The sequence below is a fragment of the Thalassophryne amazonica genome, chromosome 4 (genome assembly GCF_902500255.1).
Source record: "Thalassophryne amazonica chromosome 4, fThaAma1.1, whole genome shotgun sequence".
NCBI classification, from domain to species: Eukaryota; Metazoa; Chordata; class Actinopteri; order Batrachoidiformes; family Batrachoididae; genus Thalassophryne; species Thalassophryne amazonica.
Genome location: NC_047106.1, coordinates 86930240 through 86956929, shown reverse-complemented (window position 1 = coordinate 86956929; position 26690 = coordinate 86930240). Strand labels below are relative to the sequence as shown.

At 41.7% G+C, this 26690-nt stretch overlaps 1 protein-coding gene across 2 annotated transcripts in view; it reads left to right on the top strand.

Moving 5' to 3' along the window:
* Nucleotides 1–26690, top strand: part of si:ch211-137a8.4 (oleosin GRP-17) — a 181466-nt gene that overhangs the window by 67634 nt on the left and 87142 nt on the right. For both annotated transcript variants that reach the window (XM_034168216.1, XM_034168215.1), the window contains exon 2: nt 11653–13204. In XM_034168216.1, coding sequence (XP_034024107.1) covers nt 11848–13204 — 1357 coding nt within the window. In that variant the 5' untranslated portion in view covers nt 11653–11847. The remainder of the gene's footprint in view (nt 1–11652; nt 13205–26690) is intronic.

The window sequence follows — 26690 nt, the reverse complement described above, 5'->3', positions numbered from 1 at the left end:
ACACCACCACAATGGAGGCAAAATGAAACCATCAAAACTTAAAAATGGTCTTTTATACACAGTCCTTCCATTTTCTGCAGTCATAATTGCACAAATTAAATACAAGAATTATTTTTCATGTACAGTCTGTAACCTGTTCAAAGGTTTTAGACATCCCAGAGTTATCATGCTGAAGTTTCTGTTGTCACACTTTTCAGTGATTTGATGCATCTTCTTGAAATTTGACACACAGCCTTTGCTCTGTATTGGAAGTTCCACTTGATTTTCATCACAATCCCACCAGATCCTGAAAGAACACTGGAATTACAACCCACCACCCCCTTATAAGACAGACATCTTTAAAATGCGCCACACAACTCCACCTTGACCCAACCCATCAAACCACAGGTTCCATCTTGAGGCTACAAAAACTGTCTTCCATGCACAAAAGAAGTCAGACACAAGAGAATTAAACTTGTCCATTTGTCTGTCCATGCTTGTGCTTTTTTTTTTTTAATGAAGGTCAAGACATGTTCAGTGACTTGGAAATGTACATGTATCCATCTTCTGACTTGTCGCTAGAAAGGCTTGCTGTAAAATTTATGGTTTACTGAAAATTCATGAAAGGATGGCAGTAACTCATGTATTCATTTTAGGTCTGTATTTTTATTTCACTATATTAATGCATTGTGTTTTGTTGTTAAATGAATATGGACATTTTAAATATTCTTATAGTTGCCTAAAATGAGAAATTTTACATTTATTTCTGACCATATTTTAAATTCTACACTTATAATTCTGGTGTGCCAGTAATTCTAACCAGGACTGTATTAGGAAACACTGGTTGAAGTGTAGTTTCTGAGATTCTTTGTTAGGGCCCCGTTACACAGGACGCTGTCATTTGTGAGCCTGTTGGGCATTCTAAAATTGTGCTGAGATGCAGAAGAGATATGAAAACACCTTTCTATGTAACTGCTTCAGCGTCCCTTGTGTGTCCAGTGGAGTTGGGGCGCTACAGAAGATGTCACATTTCCATGGACGTTCCTGATTTATAGATGTGTATGCTGGATTGGAGTGGAGATTGCCGTGGTCTAAAAGCATGACGTCCTATTCCCTCACTGTTAGTGCGCAAGGACATCAAACTGCTCAGAGAAAGAGAGACAGAGAAATATGGCAGACAAAATAAGCTAAATATTAAATGATTAATGAGCTGTCTCAGAGAAAATCATGCGGGGGTGGCTGGATGACTGACTCCAATTTTGATTAAATTTTCACCATATACCCTTTCAGTAGATTGATTAGGAATGGCAAAGTTAGTGTTTCCATCAGGCAAAATTTTAGTTGACTTTTGGTAAGTTCAAAATTTGATGTCAGAATGGCCTCAGATTGTGTTACATTAAAAATATAGTAAAAATGGCCAACTTTGACTTATCGGTTCTCAATTCTTGGTAGATAGAAAAAGTGAGTGTGATTCCTCATATGGGGTGCCAGTGACCTTCAAAAACCACTATTTGTTCTGTGGCATATTTCCTTATATACTCAACAAAAATATAAACGCAACACTTTTGGTTTTGCTCCCATTTTGTATGAAATGAACTCAAAGATCTAAAACTTTTTCCACATACACAATATCACCATTTCCCTCAAATATTGTTCACAAACCAGTCGAAATCTGTGATAGTGAGCACTTCTCCTTTGCTGAGATAATCCATCCCACCTCGCAGGTGTGCCATATCAAGATGCTGATTAGACACCATGATTAGTGCACAGGTGTGCCTTAGACTGTCCACAATAAAAGGCCACTCTGAAAGGTGCAGTTTTGTTGGGGGGGGGGGGGGATACCAGTCAGTATCTGGTGGGACCACCATTTGCCTCATGCAGTGCAACACATCTCCTTCGCATCATCCGTGAAGAGAACACCTCTCCAACGTGCCAAACGCCAGCGAATGTGAGCATTTGCCCACTCAAGTCGGTTACGACGATGAACTGGAGTCAGGTCGAGACCTCGATGAGGACGACGAGCACGCAGATGAGCTTCCCTGAGACGGTTTCTGACAGTTTGTGCAGAAATTCTTTGGTTATGCAAACCGATTGTTCCAGCAGCTGTCCGAGTGGCTGGTCTCAGACGATCTTGGAGGTGAACATGCTGGATGTGGAGGTCCTGGGCTGGTGTGGTTACACGTGGTCTGCGGTTGTGAGGCTGGTTGGATGTACTGCCAGATTCTCTGAAACGCCTTTGGAGATGGCTTATGGTAGAGACATGAACATTCAATACACGAGCAACAGCTCTGGTTGACATGCCTGCTGTCAGCATGCTAATTGCACGCTCCCTCAAATCTTGCGACATCTGTGGCATTGTGCTGTGTGATAAAACTGCACCTTTCAGAGTGGCCTTTTATTGTGGACAGTCTAAGGCACACCTGTGCACTAATCATGGTGTCTAATCAGCATCTTGGTATGGCACACCTGTGAGGTGGGATGGATTATCTCAGCAAAGGAGAAGTGCTCACTATCACAGATTTAGACTGGTTTGTGAACAATATTTGAGGGAAATGGTGATATTGTGTATGTGGAAAAAGTTTTAGATCTTTGAGTTCATCTCATACAAAATGGGAGCAAAACCAAAAGTGTTGCGTTTTATTTTTGTTGAGTGTATTTCTGTAATTGACACTTTTTGCATCCTATAGGTGAGTATTTCAGGGCCAAATCTGGGTGAAAATTTGAAATTTCTCATAAATCAGTCAATTTTCTGCTTATTTCAGCAAATAAGATGTCCTTTCCTATGGTTTCCAGTACGCCAAATCGATTTATACAGTTATTTTGGTGATTAGAGGTCAAGATCATTGATAAAGATCCAGGTCATTCTCACATTTTACAATTTTTCACATATCTTTTGTGCATAACCGGACATTTTAGCACCTGAAACAGGGCTGGATCCAGAGTGAAAATCTGACAGATGCATTTTTGCGCAATGATAAAATAAAAATCGCATGCATCTTGTTATTCAATAATCCTCATTCTTTTATTCGTGTGCAACATACACTGTTACACTTCTTTTAATATATTTATTATACTTCATGGACCATAGTGAACACTTCTTATATGTATAAATATGATGTCCTATAAAAACAACACTATAACAAAAATTGACTGTAAACAGGATCAAATTTATTGCCAAAATCTTTCAATTATACCTGAATCTATATATGATTTTTTTTTTCAGTTGATAAAATCAATAAAAATGTGACTGCATATATTCTTAATAATAATATATTGAGATACAGACAGTTCACAGAAGACATTTTCCATTGATACCAGTCAAAATTAGAAACAGTCCAGCAGGTAACAATATTCATCATGTCCATGACTAAATATACTAAAACAAATACATCACAATTGTACACATATCACCACTGTGATATGTGTACAATTGTGATGTATTTGTTTTAGTATATTTAGAATTTTGTTGTGATTTGGCACTTTATAGGCCGATTGAATTGAAATTGAACATTTTATTGAGTCTTAAAGTAAATAAATATGAAATTGGTCACTGGATCCTTAAACTTTGGACATAATAAACTCTACATGGTGGATCCTTGATCTCTGGACATAAATAGGAATAAACACAATCTGTAGTTTTGTCAAAAGCATTTCCTTTCAGACATTATTGACATGAAAGTGTTTCCATATATCTGAGCTGAGCTCTTACAGCTGCTGTGCTTCACTTCAGGATGTAATTTGTAAAGAAAATACAGCACGTCTCATTTTTGGAGGAAAAAACATTTTAGTCGATTGTAGTTTCTTGCAAGGGCGTAGGCAGAAATCATAAAACGGGTGGGCCCAGAAAAAATCAGACAGGCCCAACCTTTGGGGTTATAGGTAAGGTGTAGGTATTATAATACACCGTTTGAAAAAGTATGTCTCGTTTGGACATCGCAAGCAACGTTATCATTTAGCCTACAGCACTGGCAAAGTGAGCACACAGACGCGACATGTCAGACACAAGTACTCTTCATGGATAATGCAAGCTGCAATGCAGCGCCACACACACACACACATTCAGTGCAAGTCTGATAGCCTACTTGGCTTGGCCTAAACCCAAAACGTCAATAGGTATTTAAATAAGGCATTGTTTCAAAAATGAATTCCAAGTTTAATGATGAACACATCTCAGCCAACTGCACAGACGCTGTGTGCACAGTTACACAGACGCAAAGTGTCAGACACAAGCACCCCATGGACAATGCAAGCAGCAATGCAACGCTTAGTCATGTAAAGTCCTTTAAAATAAAAATTCAAAATATATCCGCAACATGAAAACGGGTTGGCTCGGCGGCCAAATTATGAAATTGATAAACAATGGAAACCATGGCTTGGCGGCCAAATTAAAAACCATCAGAACGGACACCAACATGATTCGTGGCAGTTGCAATATAATATTAACAATTAGGCCTATTTAGAAGAAAAAAGTAATGAATGGTCTCACACTTACATTTGATGAATCCTTTTAATACATGCTACAGCAGGAGACGACGGGGTTTTTTGTTGAACTCTTTTATCACGTCATCATAGTCCAACGATTCGGTCAGCTCTCTTTCAAGGGAAAGCACGGAGAGTGCATTCAGTCCGTGAGTCAACATGGATGTTCTGGTGGACGTTTTATCCGATTAACAGTAGAAAACAGCGAAATCCGTGAAGTAGTCTGCGCTATTTTTTGCAATTATTATAGATGTTTTAAGGCTGTAAAACCCCTCACTACGCACTTTATACACTTTTCTCAAACAAGCACAGTGTTGTATAAAGTACTGGAAAATCACACTTAAGTAAAAGTACAGATACCCATTAAAAAAATGACTTTGGTAGAAGTTCAAGTCACTGATTGAAATGCTACTCAAGTAAAAGTCTTAAAGTATCTAGTATTTATTGTACTTAAGTATGACAAGTAATGTGCAACTAAATGTACTCAAGTACTGAAAGTAAAAGTACACGTAAATGTTAATAATCAAAAACAGACAGACTTTTTTTATATTAAAGTTTATCTAGGCTTGTAAATGACTGGTAGTATTAGTCAAAATACTGAAAATTGTGCACATCACACAAAAACACTTCAGAAACAAGGTTTCAAAACCTAAACGAGAGTAGGCTACTCACTAGGTGTTCACAGGAAACAGTTATTTATTCTATATGTATTTATTTATTTTCATTGTTACATGGTTTTATCTTTTCTGTTGTTTTGTTTCATTAGGTTCTTTTTGTCTCTTTCTCTAAAATTGTATTGTAACATTATTAGTCTATTATTATTGACTATTATTGTCTATTATGTAGACTATTATTTTGTTGCTATAATATATGAATAAAAATAAATGTAAAAAAATACAATTTGACTCTTTTACGACAACGAACGCTGAGCCATTAATTATACAGAAAACAAATCAACACAAACGTGCTGAGATGCGAACAGCTTAACGCTAATTTAACATTGAAAACGCCATAGACATGCTAACGCGTTAGCATTGGTCCTGTTTTTAAGTTATAAAATACATCTATCAACTGTTTCAGAAGACCATAAGAGGTCGGTTTAACATAAAAATATTAACTATTAGGGCCCTGTCCCACTGGCGTTTAGGAGGATTTGCGGATGGAATGCGCACAAAAGTGGCCCACATCCACCAAACAACTGCAGTAACCATGTAACATTCCTGTATGAGTCAGCCGCCATCCGAACACGTCCGTGATCATCTGCAGAGGCACGCATGTCCACAGCCAGGATTTTTGAGCGGCTCAAAAATCCGGCTGCGGATGAGATCCGCATCACTGCCTGAACACATACTGAAGACATACACAGGACATACACAACCAACGTGCCGCATATCCCCTGTCATCCGCTGATATCCGCAACCGACGGGTTGGCGCGGCTTGGCGGCGGACCGGGACAGCATGCAAAACAGATATGACGTATGCCCAGCACGGCCACATCACGGTCGCAAATGGTATGTCGCGCATGCAGACTAAAGCATGACACGGGAGTGGATTTTCACTCTCATCCCATCCCGCTCCCAGAAAAAAAGAGTTTTTTGGTGGAAGAGCGAGCTGCAGCAAGCAGCTGAGTTTCTTTTTTTTTTTTTTTTAATTGTTTACATGTGCGCGCGTGAACGGGACAGTTGGTTCTCAAACTGGGTCCTGCAGAGGCGAAAGGACCACTGAAAGCAGCTGTCATCCAGACACTGCTCCTGCAGCAAATAATGATACTCTCTGTATTGGGAGCTTTTCACAACTCGCTCTGTGTGATCAAGGTCCGTCATGTTAACTTGACTGACAACCGGAGCCGGCGAGTGGAATGGAAGCTCCTACTATTTGATGACGCACAGGGCGAATTTTCGCAGCAAAAGCAGAGCGACACACCGGGCGAAGGAGGCGCGTCCGTCGGCGAATTTGTAGCATCTGATCACGCCCGGTGTGCACGCGGCATTAAATAGATGAAAATCATCATCTATTTTTGGCATTCCCGCTCCTCCCTGCTCCCGTTCATTTTTATTCCCGTCCCATCCCAATCACGGGATTGATAAAATTTTGACTCCCATCCCGCGGGAATCCCGCAGGAATCACGTGACCCGCGTGAATTCCCGAAAAATGTCATCCTCTAATGCAGACAGAGTGGGCTTGGATGAAGCGACTGCATCACGGCCGCTGTGCCCCCATGAGGTCGCCTTCGCTTCTGTTCCCTGTTATATCCGCTTTTCTTCCTCATGTATTCGCTGATCCACCCCGGGACATTCATCATTTCTGCCCACCTTTGTTGTGGACGCTCAGCTTTTGTCTCCTCATTTCATACGCAAATCCTCCTAAACGCCAGTGGGACAGGGCCCTTACTCACAGACATACGTTCTTCGGAGTTTTAGCGGGGAAAAATGAGGATAAAGTGAAATATAGCAATCAATCCATGAATCATAGATCGAAGCACTGCTTCGACCTGCGAATCACTGCTTCGATTGGTTCATGGTTCAAAGCAAAGCTGCGCGGCAGAAAAGTTGATTACAGACCAGCCGCATGTCTGTAATAGAGAAATGTTCATTTTCCTGATAAACAAGTGCGCAACTGCAAAAAAGCCTACCGGACATGCCTCATGACAAATAGGCCTGACTTCGTTGTAGTCACTAGTAATCAGTGGTGTCTCTGGGTGAAAACACAACTTTTTTCGTGTGTGTTTTTTTTTTTTTTTTTGTAACTAGTAACGGCATGGCGCATAGAAAATGTATCGGAGTAGAAGTATGCAATTAAGGTCGAAAATGTAGTGAAGTAAAAGTGAAAGTAAGCTGAATTTTAAAAAAACTCAAGTAAAGTACAAAGTCTCCCAAAACGTACTTAAGTACAGTAGTGAAGTATTTTTACTTCGTTACTATACAACACTGAACAGGCATTAACATTTTCTCACTTTTCTCTCCTGTGTAAACACTCTCTTTTTTCTTCTGTGTGAGAAGATTATAAACAGACACACGCAGAACTCTCCCTTCGCTCACTGCCTCCGGAGGTACGGATGCGGGACCCACAAAGAATCCAAGTCCTCTCCCAGTGGCCATGGAGCTCTGCGGATGCGATCAACATCCGCATCAAAACAGCGAGTGTAGTCTCTGGACCTGTTGCCAGATTCGGCGCAATTCTGCCCAGCAGACAGGAGGGCGATGTGAGTGGCCCGCTGCTGCGTTTACCGAGCCCGCAGAAAGCACATCAGAGGCAATGAGAGCAATCGCGGTGATGCCGACCGGTGCCGCGACCGGCCCGCCTGATAAGGACGCAGAACACAATGCGCTGTTAAAAAAAAAAAAAAAGCATGCAAAATTGCTCTAAAAAAATACGCGAAACTGCGAGGCCGCAAAAGGTGAACCGCGTTATAGTGAGGGACCACTGTTCTCTGAAAATGAATTAATAAAAATCACAGAAGATGAACAAGATTTTTTTTGACAATTTATTAATTGTCGCTCAGTGCTAATGCAATACCATATCATAGGAATACAATGAGGCAACAACAGGTGACTGTCGAGTGTCGACTCAGCCTTCTCATTGGATGGGGCGGGCCTAGCTGACAAGTGGGTGGGCCCAGGCCCATCCAGGCCCACCCCTGGCTACGCATAAGGTTTCTTGTCTGTATTACGTTTGGAAAGAGGTGTCACTTTATTTAAAGCGGCGATTCGTTTTGAAGTTATTCCGACCGGACTTTGTCTCAGCAAAGAGCCGCGCAGCGTTTTAAGCTGTGTGAACGGAACGGAGGACGATTCTCGTTTCTTGACAGCAACAAGACAAGAGTCCCAGTTAGTGACTTTAATCCATACAAAAGTGACTCATGGTATTTTAATGGCTTTGAGGGGGTTAAGAAACGGACTTGCCGTTTCTGAAGAGCAGCGAATCAAAGAACCAACGAGCTAGTGGATCCAAGCATTGCTTCAATGGTTCACGGCTTCAAAGTGGAGAGCGCTGCAGAAACAGTTGATTACAGAGCCGCTGCAGAAATGGGACATTTTCAGCTTCCAAGAATTGTGTACAGATCCTTGCAACATGGGGCCGTGCATTATCCTGCTGCAACATGAAGTGATGTTCTTGGATGTATGGCACAACAATGGGCCTCAGGATCTCATCACGGTATCTCTGTGCATTCAAAATGCCATCAATAAAATGCACCTCTGTTCTTCATCCATAACCGACGCTTGCCCATACCATAACCCCACCGCCACCGTGGGCCACTCGATCCACAACATTGACATCAGAAAACCGCTCACCCACACGACGCCACACACGCTGTCTGCCATCTGCCCTGGACAGTGTGAACCGGGATTCATCCGTGAAGAGAACACCTCTCCAACGTGCCAAATGCCAGCGAATGTGAGCATTTGCCCACTCAAGTCGGTTACGACGACGAACTGGAGTCAGGTCGAGACCCCGATGAGAACGACGAGCATGCAGATGAGCTTCCTTGAGATGGTTTCTGACAGTTTGTGCAGAAATTCTTTGGTTATGCAAACCGATTGTTTCAGCAGCTGTCCGAGTGGCTGGTCTCAGACGATCTTGGAGGTGAACATGCTGGATGTGGAGGTCCTGGGCTGGTGTGGTTACACGTGGTCTGCGGTTCTGAGGCTGGTTGGATGTACTGCCAAATTCTCTGAAACGCCTTTGGAGATGGCTTATGGTAGAGAAATGAACATTCAATATACGAGCAACAGCTCTGGTTGACATTCCTGCTGTCAGCATGCCAATTGCACGCTCCCTCAAATTTTGCGACATCTGTGGCATTGTGCTGTGTGATAAAACTGCACCTTTCAGAGTTGCCTTTTATTGTGGGCAGTCTAAGGCACACCTGTGCACTAATCATGTTGTCTAATCAGCATCTTGATATGGCACACCTGTGAGGTGGGATGGATTATCTCAGCAAAGGAGAAGTGCTCACTATCACAGATTTAGACTGGTTTGTGAACAATATTTGAGGGAAATGGTGATATTGTGTATGTGGAAAAAGGTTTAGATCTTTGAGTTCATCTCATACAAAATGGGAGCAAAACCAAAAGTGTTGCTTTTATATTTTTGTTGAGTGTACAAACATGGGAAGGTTGTTAAAGGCAAACATACTGGTAGACCAAGGAAGACATCAAAGCGTCAAGACAGAAAACTTAAAGCAATATGTCTCAAAAATCGAAAATGCACAACAAAACAAATGAGGAACGAATGGGAGGAAACTGGAGTCAACATCCATGACCGAACTGTAAGAAACCACCTAAAGGAAATGGGATTTACATACAGAAAAGCTAAACGAAAGCCACCATTAACACCTAAACAGAAAAAAACAAGGTTACAAAGGGCTAAGGAAAAGCAATCGTGGACTGTGGATGACTGGATGAAAGTCATATTCAGTGATGAATCTCGAATCTGCATTGGGCAAGGTGATGATGCTGGAACTTTTGTTTGGTGCCGTTCCATTGAGATTTATAAAGATGACTGCCTGAAGAGAACATGTAAATTTCCACAGTCATTGATGATATGGGGCTGCATGTCAGGTAAAGCACTGGGGAGATGGCTGTCATTACATCATCAATAAATGCACAAGTTTACGTTGATATTTTGGACACTTTTCTTATCCCATCAATTGAAAGGATGTTTGGGGATGATGAAATCATTTTTCAAGATGATAATGCATCTTGCCATAGAGCAAAAACTGTGAAAACATTCCTTGCAAAAAGACACATAGGGTCAATGTCATGGCCTGCAAATAGTCCGGATCTTAATCCAATTGAAAATCTTTGGTGGAAGTTGAAGAAAATGGTCCATGAGAAGGCTCCAACCTGCAAAGCTGATCTTGCAACAGCAATCAGAGAAAGTTGGAGCCAGATTGATGAAGAGTACTGTTTGTCACTCATTAAGTCCATGCCTCAGAGACTGCAAGCTGTTATAAAAGCCAGAGGTGGTGCAACAAAATACTAGTGATGTGTTGGAGCGTTTTGTTTTTCATGATTCCATAATTTTTTCCTCAGAATTGAGTGATTCCATATTTTTTCCCTCTGCTTGGTCTAAAAAAGTAACCGTTACTGACTGCCACAATTTTTTTTCCTGATTTCTTATAGTGTTTCTTAAAGCCAGAAAGTTGCCATTTGAAATGACTTTAGTTTTGTCTCATGTCTGTGATCTGCTTTTTTTCTACAAAATTAAACAACTGAATGAACATCCTCCGAGGCTGATGATTCCATAATTTTTGCCAGGGGTTGTAGCATTCTATCATAAGAAGAACTTGGTGTTGGAGATTTTCTTATGTCTCTTAAGTTGTATATTTAAATAAGACTGAAGGTTGAGGTTGCAGGAAATGGACTCCATTTGTACTCAAAACAGTCAACATGCCAAAGCTTCCTCTGGAGGAGGACCTACTCGCCCAGCACAGCATCGCTATACTAAAAGTTCCTGGGGAGAATCCTGAACTGGCATTGTTGGCAGGATGTGGCAGTTGACCAAATAGGCAGAAGCAAAGGTTCCTAATGCTTAGAAGCAACTGTGACCTCAGAACAAGGTCAAAATGATGTGGGAAGATATGTAGCAAGGTGAAATCCAGGTTGAAATAATATGCTTGTCTTGGGGGATTCCCATTTAGATGTCTTGGTTGAGAATGGGTCTTGTATGTGAGAAATCTGGCATTGAAATCCCAGCAGAAGCCACAAAGATAAAACACTCTGTGACGTGGCATGTCTCATTGGAGGATATCATAAAAGATTGCAGTTACCTTGGCTTCCTGTGGGCTGAAATCCTTCTGTGTTACTTAACGTTTAATATCAGTGTCTAACTCCTGAACTCCTAACTCCTCTGTTATTTTGTTGTGGTTCAAGACTACCATTTGACTACATCAGTTAATTGCTCCAGTCACTTTGTGCTGTCGAGAGTTGGAGAGGCGCCATGTCTATGTCAAAAAGCCAAGTGTCATTTGATTACTGTAATTCTTTTTAGGGCAGATGTGAAACAGGCTCACAACAGCACAGAATGAAAGACTGGAATACGTACAATTGATAGTCTTGACCAAAATGTCGAAAGTTTTGATTTAGACTAATTAGCCTTCTCTTTTTCTCTCTCGCATGTCCTGTTATTTTCTCCATTTCTTTTTGTTTCCTCACTACCACCTTCGCTTCCCAATTTCTTTTGTCTCTCCAGGAGGACTAGTAGGATGCTGAGTGTCGTTCCTCCTTGCCACTGCTCTCCACCCTTCTCTCCATGACCTGAGAGCACAAACGTAGTGGGAGGAACGAAACACCAGAGAGTGGAAGAGGAGGGCAGAAGGCCAGGGAAGGAAGAAAGGAAGGAAGGAACGTATTCTTTTGACGTTGTTGTTTGTTTTCCCTTTTCAAAATGGCAACAACAGAAGCCAGCACAGTACCAGTGGTCGAGGAAGATGGGAAAGCTCCTGAAACCAAGACAGTGGAGGTGGAGCAGCCACCTAAAAATGCCAACGCAAACTCAGATACTGTCAACAGCGAGGTTGTCGATAATGATGGCATAGCGGTCAACAGTGAGGTTGTCGACAACAAAGAGACTGTGAATAACGACACAGCGGCAGCAGGAGCCGAGGAGGGAGCAGAAGCAGCCAGTGGTGAGGCAGCACCTCCTCAGAGTTCAGAAAATGCCTCCTCTACTGAGCCCAAGACCTCTTTCCTAGACTCCTTCCTTAACAAGAGTGGCCTGGGGAAGGTGATGGGAGGGAGGAAGAAGAAGGAGCAGAGCACAGCTGCAGGAGGAGAAGAGAATGCAGCTGAAGGTGGGGAGAAAGAGGGAGAAAAGGGAGGAGAAGAGACTGCAGTGGCAGAGGGAGGAACAGAAGAAGGGCTGGAAGGAGATGCAGGAACAGAGAAACCTGCTGAGCATGGAGAAAAGGAAGGGGAGAAGAAAGCAGAGAAAGGCAAACAGGCAGAGCCTAAATCCACAGTTCGAGATCTGATCAGGAAGCCAGTAGCCAGAATTTTCTCCCATCGTAGCACTGAAAAGAAGGATGGAGCCACCGCAGAACCTCAGAAGCAGGTCAGGTCCAAATCTCTGGATCGGCTGGAGGATCCTGAAACACTTAACACCACTGCAGACTCCACTACGGAGGGAGGAGCAGCAGGTGGAGCAGAGGGAGGTGTCGAGGGAGAGCAAAAAGCTTCATCTTCCTCAGCAACGACCAAGCACATGAAGCGCTGGCATTCCTTCAAGAAGCTCATGGCTCAGAAAGCACACAAGAAGAGTGGGGGAGGAGGAGAAGATGGGAAGGAAGAGGGAGCAGAGGCAGGAGAAGGGGGTGGTGGAGACTCTTCCACATTGGACTCCAAGGAGTCAGGCCAAAAGAGGTGGAAGCTCAAACGTTCCTGGACCTTTCAGGGCATGAAGAGGGACACATCCATGGGCGGCATCAGCAGCAAAGCCAAGAGCTCAGATAAAGACTCCTCTGACAACGTCAAACTGGAGGAGGCAGCAGCAGGAGGAGGAGAGGGAGAAGAGGCTAAGGCAGAGGGAGGAGCAGAGGAGGCCAAGATGGATGTAAGTGAGGAGAAGGAGAAAGCTGAAGGAGGTGATGAGGAGAAAGCAGCAGCAGCAGGAGGTGGAACAGTGACACATCATGCTAGCGACATCTGGACCTCCTTCAAGAAGAGGGTCATCCCGAAGTCCAAACGCTCCAACACGGAATGTGCCCCCAGTGGTGAGGAAGATGCAACTGCAACTCACGCATCAGGTATGATGACAGTGAAAAAAATAATAATTATAACAATATTACACAAACCCCAGAAGTGTTGGCTTCACACATTTGTGTCTGCATCAAAACAATAATAATTACGGCAAAATCCAATTTCTGAACTGCTGTGGTAGTGAGTTAATGTGTCACGTATGTATTATTCATGCACTTGTGGTAAACATAGGAATATAATGACATCATTTCAAAAGCACTTTTTAATATTCTTCTATTTCTATATTTGTTCAGATAACTGTAAATTTTAAGAGGGGTGTCACATTTGTAAGTGAGCTGTTGTAATGAGTCAAGTGGAATCGGTTGTTTTGTTCATCGAGTGTGGTTTAAAACTGGTTTAATTTTGACGCCATTAAAAATGCAGGAACACAAGCTGATAGAGTGTTCAAGCTCATTTAATGTTAGTTTGTGACTTGCTAACTCTGGGGGAGGAAATGTAATTGAACATCTTTTGAAATAAAATATTCACCATTTTACAATTTGAAATTCAAATTACACTGTTGCACAGTCCGTAGTAAAGACTTTAGCTTTCATCTCTTGGATGCAACCACCAAGTTATATCATACAATATGCAAACTGTTGGCAAACTACAGTCAGTACTGTATATTTAAGGGGGGAAAAAACCTAAGATATTGTTTAAAAAGAGCACACACATTCATCCTGCAATGTGCACAGCATTAAAAATCTATGAATCTGAAAAAAATGAATCTATCAATAAATGTTTAGCCCTGTAAAATCCATCATCCTCTGTGGCCATTTGCATAGTCTGCTAATTTTTAAAGAATTCCTTACCATGCAGAGACAAATGCTGAACATTTTTTAAGCGTGCACATGTGTATCTTTAGACCAGCATATTTATTTATAGTTCCAGTAGAAGCAAATAGTTATCATTTTGGTATGACAAGTATCGCGAAACAGCCTGAGGCCGACAAGGGTTAAGGGCCCCATCACACTTAGCACGAATGAGCAGGAATCAATCAGATTCAGCCAAAATGGGAAAAAACAGCAAAGTTTGAGGCACAGTTGGGAGGGACTAGGGATGGGTATAGATAAGATTTTATCGATATCGATACCATTATCGATTCTGCTTATCGATCCAATTCCCTATCGATTCCTTATCGATACCTCCTATGAATTTTCTGTGTACTACAAATAGGCTTTACAGGTTTTCTATGTCTACAACTTTTTATTGAGTCTTAAAGTAAATAAATTTGAAATTGGTCACTGAATCCTTGATCTCTGGACATAAATAGAAATAAACAAAATCTGTAGTTTTTGTCAGAAGCATGAAAGTCTCTACATACAGCTGAGCTGAAGTCAGATGGCTGCTGGAGTCTGCAGGTCTGCAGCCATACAGTCTTGGGCTGCTGCACGTCAATGCAGGATGTCTCATTTTGGAAAGAAAAAAAAGTTTGATTGATTGCAGTTTATTGTTTGTATTACAGCGTTTGGAAAGAGGTGCCATTTGATTTAAATGGTGATTCGCGTTGAAGTTATTATCTTTCCAATTTGGCTCAATAGAGAGCGTTTATAGCAATGGAATGGAGGAAGACTCTCCTTTCTTTCTTGCAATAAGACAAGAGTCTCAGTTAGTCACTTTAATCTGCACAAAAGTGAGTCACGATTGACATATTTTAATGGCTTTGAGAGGGGTTGAGAAGACAAGTTGCCGCTTCTGATGAGGAGTGAAGCAAAGAACCAACGAAGCAGCACATCGGAGCACTACTTCATTGGTTCAAGCTTCAAAGCAGAGCTGCGCTGCAGAAATGGTTGATTACAGACCTGCTGCAGGGTCTGTAATCGACGTAGAGAAATTGTCATTTTCCCGACAAACACCCTCAAAACAACGGCCGCTCTGAAGGACCGATAAGGGAGTCGTTAAGCAAAAAGGCTATTGATATCGGTGGATCGAATCATTTCTTAACGATACCTGAAAAGAACCAGTTCTCGATACCCAACCCTAGGAGGGACAGACATTCGGACAGCTGTGTACAAATGCTGTTCGACTGCTTAGAATGTGGGCGGATCCTACCTCGAATGATTCGTGCCCAACCTGTGCGTATGCTTACAAATGCAGTGCAACTGTAGTTGGAACACAGTATAAATACTTAGACTGGTGTTAGAATGCGGTAAAAATATTAAAAACGCACTTTGAATGAATTACGAATGCGGTTTGATCGCCACCCAAAGTCTGGTCGGAAGGCACGCAGGGGGCGAGGCAGGAGAGACTGTGCGCTGTCCTGTGCTGTTTTTACAAGACCTGCCATTCCTGTCTCTTGCGATTCAAACAACATCCAACCCTTCGGCTCCTCCCTTCTCTTCACTCGGGGTCACCACAGCAAATCCGAGGTGGATCTGCATGTTGATTATGCATAGGTTTTACACTGGATGCTTTTCCTGGCGCAACTTCCTGGTCATTACAACCAGAATCAAGGTGCACTGGAGGTGCAGACGTTGCACATTTGAGACATGCCGGCAGAATTTCACGTGCCTGACCATGGTGAGTTCCCTCAAGCACAATCAGACTGTTCTGAATGCTGTCTTGATACCGTGAGAGTATTTAGAACCACCTTGTCTGCCGTTTGATATTTTTCCACTTCAACTGCGCCACAAATAGTTTGAACATGAGCAAAACATTCGGGATGGCTGCACGTCCGTGCTGACTGTTTAGACCGCTTTGAGAATGCTGTCCGACGATTCTGAATGCACTTCAGCACTTCCAGAATGCAGGTTGAATTTTCATTGGAAGAGGATTCTGGCTCTTTCGGCCTCTAGTGCAGGGCTGTGAAAACTCTGCGGATCTGCGGGATTCCGTGGATTTCATCATGGGGAGGGGTGCGGGAATGTTAGTGTTGTACTCTTTAATTCTGATCATTACTGAGTTTTTAAAATGCTTATCGCAAAGCGTTTTTTTTTTTTTTTTACGACATCATGCAAGTTTTATGAGTCCGTGGACACTGATCTGTGTGTTACAGATACAAATCAGTTTCCTCGAATCCGCGGAGTTTTGAGGAGAATAAATGTCACTCAAAGCCTGGCTGTTGCGGGACTGGTTTGTTGCTGCGGTGACACTGTGTAGCTCCTCTGCAAAGCTTAGCTAAATGTAGCATGTGGACATCGCAAACTTTTAGAACTTTCAAGTTTTTAAAAGAAGGATTTTGCAGCATGTCTGTGTCACGGAGCGACATCAGACAGAGGAAGATGGCGAGAAAGACGGTTTGAAAAAGTCTGATAAGGACAAGAATGTTGGGGAAGTGTAATGACACGGACCCACAACAGGGGGCGCAAATGAACGGTCAATAGATAGTCCAATAAATACAATTTATTGTGGCAAATGTGCACAACAGGTCGAATACTGCTTTTAGACAGTCAATTACAAAATACAACAGGTGACGTGTGGGCAGACCTGAGGGTAGGAGACGCCTATCCAGAGAAGAGCCGGGGCCCACAAGGTTCCACCGCCAACGAAGACCTGCAGTACACCGAAGCCACCAAGTCCCCAGCTGTCAGATCCGGTACTGCTGGCAGGAACAAAAACAGGTTAATGGTGGGTGTGTGGACACCCAGTAAGCAGTCAGCAACTCACAATGTTTATCCACTTGGAGGGAACACCTCCACCTCCAACTCTGGAACCAGTTAACGGCAGAGCCTGAACTGCTACTTAACGTAAGTGGAATGAGGAGTGAAGATCATCACTCCACCACCGTCCACAAACCCAGCTCCAGCTGTAAGTAGAGTTCCAGGTACTCCTGCAAAAAGTTCAGAACAAACAAGGTATGTGCGTTCGGCACAGAAACAACGGCTGAGAGAATTACTTGAGTGGTAAACTGATATCTCGGCAGAGATGTGGTGTCTCCTCCAGGCTTTTATGGTGCAGTGATGATGATTACTGACAGCTGGTAGTCCTGGCTCCTGGGTGGTGACTGCGCCCTCTGGTGCCTGAAACCCGACTACAGGCAGGGCGCCCTCTGGCGTTGGCCAGCAGTACCTCCTCTTCGGGCGGCCCACATAACAAAGAATCTGTGGAATTGTTGCTGGCTTCATGAACACACCTGAAAGATAAACCGGAAAAGCAAACTGGTAAGAATTTTTTTCTCTCTCTGGAAAATAAACATTGTGCTGTTCAAACAGAATTTCCGAAAGGATTATTTGCCTTTTTTTCTTTCATTAATCTAGAGTTTCTTTCATTGAAAAAAAAAGACATTGTGGCTTTGAATGAATCTGGGCTACATGAATTTACACAACAATGTAAATTAGTTTTTATTAATGTAGACTTTTTCATGGGAAAAAAGACACTGTGGCTTTGAGTGGATTTACAGGAATTTACACAAGAATGTGTGGCTTTTTACTATAAGGTATGTTATTGATATTTTACCCTGATTTTTAAAATATTCTACAAGCTTTAGCTGTGGTTTTTGAAATACTTTAACAGTCTTTTCAGTCTTCATGAATTTCATGTAGTTTAATTGTTTTGAGTTAATGCATAATTTGGTTTACAATTAAAAGGAAAATCATACCAGGTCCTACTTCCACGTCATATTCTGTTATTTCAACATCATCACTGATGGTTCAAATGAAAGGCTGAATCTAGGATAATTTAAATATGCACTAATTTTGAGATTTGTTCTTCCAGGAGATGTTGAAAATGTGTCAGTAGATGAAAATTTTATTTGGTTTCTGGGGCCCCACAAGGCCCTAGACCCCGGCTCCTGGGGGGGGGGGCAGATCCCCTGCAAATTTTCCTCGGATTTCAGAATTTTCATTTCACAGCCCTGCCAGTGTGATGGGGGTTTAAAGAATAGACTCAGTTCTTCATACCACATACAGTAGTGTTCAGAATAATAGTAGTGCTATGTGACTAAAAAGATTAATCCAGGTTTTGAGTATATTTCTTATTGTTACATGGGAAACAAGGTACCAGTAGATTCAATAGATTCTCACTAATCCAACAAGACCAAGCATTCATGATATGCACACTGTTAAGGCTATAAAATTCTGCTATTAGTAGAAAAAGTAGAAAAGGGGGTGTTCACAATAATAGTAGCATCTGCTGTTGATGCTACAAACTCAAAACTCCTTCTTTATGTTCTCCAATGCCATATACCAACACAGTGCAGAGTAGCTACCTAAACTCTGTGAGTGAGATAGATTATCTCGTCAATAGTTTTACATCCTCATTGTGCACAACTTTGGATGCTGTAGCTCCTCTGAAAAAGAGAGCCTTAAATCAGAAGTGCCTGACTCCGTGAAATAACTCACAAACTCGCAGCTTAAAGCAGATAACCCGTAAGTTGGAGAGGAAATGGCGTCTCACTAATTTAGAAGATCTACACTTAACCTGGAAAAAGAGTCTGTTGCTCTATAAAAAAGCCCTCCGTAAAGCTAGGACATCTTACTACTCATCACTAATTGAAGAAAATAAGAACAACCCCAGGTTTCTTTTCAGCACTGTAGCCAGGCTGACAGAGAGTCAGAGCTCTATTGAGCTGAGTATTCCTTTAACTTTAACTAGTAATGACTTCATGACTTTCTTTGCTAATAAAATTTTAACTATTAGAGAAAAAATTACTCATAACCATCCCAAAGACATATCGTTATCTTTGGCTGCTTTCAGTAATGCTGGTATTTGGTTAGACTCTTTCTCTCCAATTGTTATGTCTGAGTTATTTTCATTAGTCACTTCCTCCAAACCATCAACATGTCTATTAGACCCCATTTGTACCAGGCTGCTCAAGGAAGCCCTACCATTAAGTAATGCTTCGATCTTAAATATGATCAATCTATCTTTATTAGTTGGCTATGTACCACAGGCTTTTAAGGTGGCAGTATTTAAACCATTACTTAAAAAGCCATCACTTGACCCAGCTATCTTAGCTAATTATAGGCCAATCTCCAACCTTCCTTTTCTCTCACAAATTCTTGAAAGGGTAGTTGTAAAACAGCTAACTGATCATCTGCAGAGGAATGGTCTATTTGAAGAGTTTCAGTCAGGTTTCAGAATTCATCATAGTACAGAAACAGCATTAGTGAAGGTTACAAATGATCTTCTTATGGCCTCAGACAGTGGACTCATCTCTGTGCTTGTCCTGTTAGACCTCAGTGCTGCTTTTGATACTGTTGACCATAAAATTTTATTGCAGAGATTAGAGCATGCCATAGGTATTAAAGGACATGCGCTGCGGTGGTTTGAATCATATTTATCTAATAGATTACAATTTGTTCATGTAAATGGGGAGTCTTCTTCACAGACTAAGGTTAATTATGGAGTTCCACAAGGTTCTGTGCTAGGACCAATTTTATTCACTTTATACATGCTTCCCTTAGGCAGTATTATTAGAAAGCATTGCTTAAATTTTCATTGTTACGCAGATGATACCCAGCTTTATCTATCCATGAAGCCAGAGGACACACACCAATTAGTTAAACTGCAGGAATGTCTTACAGACATAAAGACATGGATGACCTCTAATTTCCTGCTTTTAAATTCAGATAAAACTGAAGTTATTGTACTTGGCCCCACAAATCTTAGAAACATGGTGTCTAACCAGATCCTTACTCTAATATTTCTAAAATTAGAAAGGTCTTGTCTCAGAGTGATGCTGAAAAACTAATTCATGCATTTATTTCCTCTAGGCTGGACTACTGTAATTCAATCAATCAATCAATCAATTTTTTTATATAGCGCCAAATCACAACAAACAGTTGCCCCAAGGCGCTTTATATTGTAAGGCAAGGCCATACAATAATTATGTAAAACCCCAACGGTCAAAACGACCCCCTGTGAGCAAGCACTTGGCTACAGTGGGAAGGAAAAACTCCCTTTTAACAGGAAGAAACCTCCAGCAGAACCAGGCTCAGGGAGGGGCAGTCTTCTGCTGGGACTGGTTGGGGCTGAGGGAGAGAACCAGGAAAAAGACATGCTGTGGAGAGGAGCAGAGATCGATCACTAATGATTAAATGCAGAGTGGTGCATACAGAGCAAAAAGAGAAAGAAACAGTGCATCATGGGAACCCCCAGCAGTCTACGTCTATAGCAGCATAACTAAGGGATGGTTCAGGGTCACCTGATCCAGCCCTAACTATAAGCTTTAGCAAAAAGGAAAGTTTTAAACCTAAGCTTAAAAGTAGAGAGGTTGTCTGTCTCCCTGATCTGAATTGGGAGCTGGTTCCACAGGAGAGGTGCCTGAAAGCTGAAGGCTCTGCCTCCCATTCTACTCTTACAAACCCTAGGAACTACAAGTAAGCCTGCAGTCTGAGAGCGAAGCGCTCTATTGGAGTGATATGGTACTACGAGGTCCCTAAGATAAGATGGGACCTGATTATTCAAAACCTTATAAGTAAGAAGAAGAATTTTAAATTCTATTCTAGAATTAACAGGAAGCCAATGAAGAGAGGCCAATATGGGTGAGATATGTTCTCTCCTTCTAGTCCCCGTCAGTACTCTAGCTGCAGCATTTTGAATTAACTGAAGGCTTTTTAGGGAACTTTTAGGACAACCTGATAATAATGAATTACAATAGTCCAGCCTAGAGGAAATAAATGCATGAATTAGTTTTTCAGCATCACTCTGAGACAAGACCTTTCTGATTTTAGAGATATTGCGTAAATGCAAAAAAGCAGTCCTACATATTTGTTTAATATGCGCTTTGAATGACATATCCTGATCAAAAATGACTCCAAGATTTCTCACAGTATTACTAGAGGTCAGGGTAATGCCATCCAGAGTAAGGATCTGGTTAGACACCATGTTTCTAAGATTTGTGGGGCCAAGTACAATAACTTCAGTTTTATCTGAGTTTAAAAGCAGGAAATTAGAGGTCATCCATGTCTTTATGTCTGTAAGACAATCCTGCAGTTTAGCTAATTGGTGTGTGTCCTCTGGCTTCATGGATAGATAAAGCTGGGTATCATCTGCGTAACAATGAAAATTTAAGCAATACCGTCTAATAATACTGCCTAAGGGAAGCATGCATAAAGTGAATAAAATTGGTCCTAGCACAGAACCTTGTGGAACTCCATAATTAACTTTAGTCTGTGAAGAAGATTCCCCATTTACATGAACAAATTGTAATCTATTAGTCAAATATGATTCAAACCACCGCAGCGCAGTTCCTTTAATACCTATGGCATGCTCTAATCTCTGTAATAAAATTTTATGGTCAACAGTATCAAAAGCAGCACTGAGGTCTAACAGAACAAGCACAGAGATGAGTCCACTGTCCGAGGCCATAAGAAGATCATTTGTAACCTTCACTAATGCTGTTTCTGTACTATGATGAATTCTAAAACCTGACTGAAACTCTTCAAATAGACCATTCCTCTGCAGATGATCAGTTAGCTGTTTTACAACTACCCTTTCAAGAATTTTTGAGAGAAAAGGAAGGTTGGAGATTGGCCTATAATTAGCTAAGATAGCTGGGTGAAGTGATGGCTTTTTAAGTAATGGTTTAATTACTGCCACCTTAAAAGCCTGTGGTACATAGCCAACTAACAAAGATAGATTGATCATATTTAAGATCGAAGCATTAAATAATGGTAGGGCTTCCTTGAGCAGCCTGGTAGGGATGGGGTCTAATAAACATGTTGATGGTTTGGATGAAGTAACTAATGAAAATAACTCAGACAGAACAATCGGAGAGAAAGAGTCTAACCAAATACCGGCATCACTGAAAGCAGCCAAAGATAACGATACGTCTTTGGGATGGTTATGAGTAATTTTTTCTCTAATAGTTAAAATTGTGTTAGCAAAGAAAGTCACAAGGTCATTACTAGTTAAAGTTAATGGAATACTCAGCTCAATAGAGCTCTGACTCTTTGTCAGCCTGGCTACAGTGCTGAAAAGAAACCTGGGGTTGTTCTTATTTTCTTCAATTAGTGATGAGTAGAAAGATGTCCTAGCTTTACGGAGGGCTTTTTTATAGAGCAACAGACTCTTTTTCCAGGCTAAGTGAAGATCTTCTAAATTAGTGAGACGCCATTTCCTCTCCAACTTACGGGTTATCTGCTTTAAGCTACGAGTTTGTGAGTTATACCACGGAGTCAGACACTTCTGATTTAAAGCTCTCTTTTTCAGAGGAGCTACAGCATCCAAAGTTGTCTTCAATGAGGATGTAAAACTATTGACGAGATACTCTATCTCCCTTACAGAGTTTAGGTAGCTACTCTGCACTGTGTTGGTATATGGCATTAGAGAACATAAAGAAAGAATCATATCCTTAAACCTAGTTACAGCGCTTTCTGAAAGACTTCTAGTGTAATGAAACTTATTCCCTACTGCTGGGTAGTCCATCAGAGTAAATGTAAATGTTATTAAGAAATGATCAGACAGAAGGGAGTTTTCAGGGAATACTGTTAAGTCTTCTATTTCCATACCATAAGTCAGAACAAGATCTAAGATATGATTAAAGTGGTGGATGGACTCATTTACTTTTTGAGCAAAGCCAATAGAGTCTAATAATAGATTAAATGCAGTGTTGAGGCTGTCATTCTCAGCATCTGTGTGGATGTTAAAATTGCCCACTATAATTATCTTATCTGAGCTAAGCACGACCAGGTGGACGATAGATAATAACAAATAAAACTGGTTTTTGGGACTTCCAATTTGGATGGACAAGACTAAGAGACAAGCTTTCAAATGAATTAAAGCTCTGTCTGGGTTTTTGATTAATTAATAAGCTGGAATGGAAGATTGCTGCTAATCCTCCGCCCCGGCCCGTGCTACGAGCATTCTGACAGTTAGTGTGACTCGGGGGTGTTGACTCATTTAAACGAACATATTCATCCTGCTGTAACCAGGTTTCTGTTAGGCAGAATAAATCAATATGTTGATCAATTATTATATCATTTACCAACAGGGACTTAGAAGAGAGAGACCTAATGTTTAATAGACCACATTTAACTGTTTTAGTCTGTGGTGCAGTTGAAGGTGCTATATTATTTTTTCCTTTTGAATTTTTATGCTTAAATAGAGTTTTGCTGGTTATTGGTAGTCTGGGAGCAGGCACCGTCTCTACGGGGATGGGGTAATGAGGGGATGGCAGGGGGAGAGAAGCTGCAGAGAGGTGTGTAAGACTACAACTCTGCTTCCTGGTCCCAACCCTGGATAGTCACGGTTTGGAGGATTTAAGAAAATTGGCCAGATTTCTAGAAATGAGAGCTGCTCCATCCAAAGTGGGATGGATGCCGTCTCTCCTAACAAGACCAGGTTTTCCCCAGAAGCTTTGCCAATTATCTGTGAATCCCACCTCATTTTTTGGACACCACTCAGACAGCCAGCAATTCAAGGAGAACATGCGGCTAAACATGTCACTCCCGGTCCGATTGGGGAGGGGCCCAGAGAAAACTACAGAGTCCGACATTGTTTTTGCAAAGTTACACACCGATTTAATGTTAATTTTAGTGACCTCCGATTGGCGTAACCGGGTGTCATTACTGCCGACGTGAATTACAATCTTACCAAATTTACGCTTAGCCTTAGCCAGCAGGTTCAAATTTCCTTCAATGTCGCCTGCTCTGGCCCCCGGAAGACAATTGACTATGGTTGCTGGTGTCGCTAACTTCACATTTCTCAAAACAGAGTCGCCAATAACCAGAGTTTGATCCTCGGCGGGTGTGTCGTCGAGTGGGGAAAAACGGTTAGAGATGTGAACGGGTTGGCGGTGTACACGGGGCTTCTGTTTAGGGCTACGCTTCCTCCTCACAGTCACCCAGTCAGCCTGCTTTCCCGGCTGCTCGGGATCTGCCAGGGGGGAACTAACGGCGGCTAAGCTACCTTGGTCCGCACCGACTACAGGGGCCTGGCTAGCTGTAGAATTGTCCACGGTGCGGAGCCGAGTCTCCAATTCGCCCAGCCTGGCCTCCAAAGCTACGAATAAGCTACACTTATTACAAGTACCGTTACTGCTAAAGGAGGCCGAGGAATAACTAAACATTTCACACCCAGAGCAGAAAAGTGCGGGAGAGACAGGAGAAGCCGCCATGCTAAACCGGCTAAGAGCTAGTAGCTACGCTAAGCTAGCGGATTCCTAAAAACACACAAAGTGAATAATGTGTAAATAATTTAGAGGTGATTCAGCAGAAGGAATGCTTTAGTTAAGGCACGTAAAGATTACACTGGGAAACAAATCGTAATCTAGATAACTAGATCAATCTAACTGCGCAGATTAAACAGCTAACAGATACAGAAAAATGCTGTGCTCCGGAACAGGAAGTGATACAATACCGCAGTGAGAGCCAACCACCAGTAGAGGCAAGCAAGAGGATCCAGCCAACAGTAATGTCTAAGCTGTATTTGTTAGACTTAGACTGCTGGGGGGTTCCCATGATGCACTAAGTGTTTCTTTCTCTTTTTGCTCTGTATGCACCACTCTGCATTTAATCATTAGTGATTGATCTCTGCTGTCTTCCACAGCATGTCTTTTTCCTGATTCTCTCCCCTCAGCCCCAACCGGTCCCAGCAGAAGACTGCCCCTTCCCTGAGCCTGGTTCTGCTGGAGGTTTCTTCCTGTTAAAAGGGAGTTTTTCCTTCCCACTGTCGCCAAGTGCTTGCTCATAGGGGGTCGTTTTGACCGTTGGGGTTTTTCTGTAATTATTGTATGGCTTTTGCCTTACAATATAAAGCGCCTTGGGGCAACTGTTGTTGTGATTTGGCACTATATAAATAAAATTGATTTGATTTGAAAACTATTATGTTCAAACTGCTTTTTTAGCAATCCTGTGAATCACTAAACTAGTATTTAGTTGTATAACTACTTTTATTTAACATAGGGACTTTGCGGGGGATTCTTGCAAATAAATTAGCTTCACACAGGCGTCTTCTAACTGTCACAGCACTTACAGGTAACTCCAGACTGTCTTTGATCATCCTGGAGCTGATCAATGGGTGAGCGTTTGCCATTCTGGTTATTCTTCTATCCATTTTGATGGTTGTTTTCCATTTTCTGCCACACGTCTGTTTTTTTTTTGTTTTTTTTGTCCATTTTAAAGCATTGGAGATCATTGTAGATGAACAGCCTGTAATTTTTTGCACCTGCATATAAGTTTTCCCCTCTCCAATCAACTTTTTAATCAAACTACGCTGTTCTTCTGAACAATGACTTGAACATCCCATTTTCCTCAGGCTTTCAAAGAGAAAAGAATGTTCAACAGGTGCTGGCTTCATCCTTAAATAGGGGACACCTGATTCACACCTGTTTGTTCCACAAAATTGATGAACTCACTGACTGAATGCTACACTACTATTATTGTGAACACCCCCTTTTCTGCTTTTTTTTTTACTAATAGCCCAATTTCATAGCCTTGAGAGTGTGCATATCATGGATGCTTGGTCTTGTTAAATTTGGGAGAATCTACTGGTACCTTGTTTCCCATGTAACAATAAGAAATATACTCAAAACCTGGATTAATCTTTTTAGTCACATAGCACTACTATTATTCTGACCACTACTGTATATTCACATCCAGCCACCATATGAAACATATTATTAGTTTCCCTTATTTTGAAGAGATTTACCATCAGCCATTCTTCTGGTTGCCCTCAAAATATATCTAGTTAGTGTAAACCAGACTGAACAAACTAAGGAGCCTTGGAAAACAACCACATCCCGCTGAGTTTACGTCACCTGAAGCAGCACACAACAATCACAGAGAATGTCATCCTGCCGTCCAACACTGCTTCGGGCTTCACAGGCTTCACAATATTTCAAAGTTCTACAAAGTTCGCATGACAGTCATTCAACATCCAATTGTTGTTACCTTTGTGTCTTTTGATTCTTTCATTTGTTCAGCCACAGTCAATAGGCAATAGGTAAGTACAGAAATGGGTAACAGCTAGCAGTTCCAGCTGCTTTAAAGTCCCGAGTCCACACCACAGCTTTCCCGCTGAGATAGCTAATCTGACGTCACTTCCTCTCCAAGCCTTCATGGTCACACTGTTGCAAAATCAGATGAACCTGTGCAGCTTTCTCATAAACACATGTAAAAACAAAATGTGGACGTCAAGCATTGTAAACAACAGGACCAGAAATATGGCTGACTGGAAAAACAAGGATCTTGATGAAGCTATGCATTCTGGGTTTTTCTATATGCATTCAGGGAAATTGTATTTTAACATGCATTTTCACAACAGTATTTGCATTAATGATTAATGATTGATGTTCTCCCTCATCGACCTTGACCTCTGATAATTTTGTTCTGCAAACTGAATGACTACATTCAGATTTTCATCTATTTCACCAAGCTTGATCCAAACCAGACCGCTGTCTGCTCAATGTCCCAGACTTAATCTGGCTAGATGTCAAGAGCTGCCTTTTTCCCGGGAGGTTGCATGTAATCTGGATGGAGGCCTTCAATCATGGACAAGACAAATGAGCCAAATAGATAGTCACCCAGGCTGCACTCCCACTGTTATCTGAACTTTGTGATCCATTTCTGTGATTCTAAAGAGGACATAAACCTGTGTGAAAATATGGTGTAA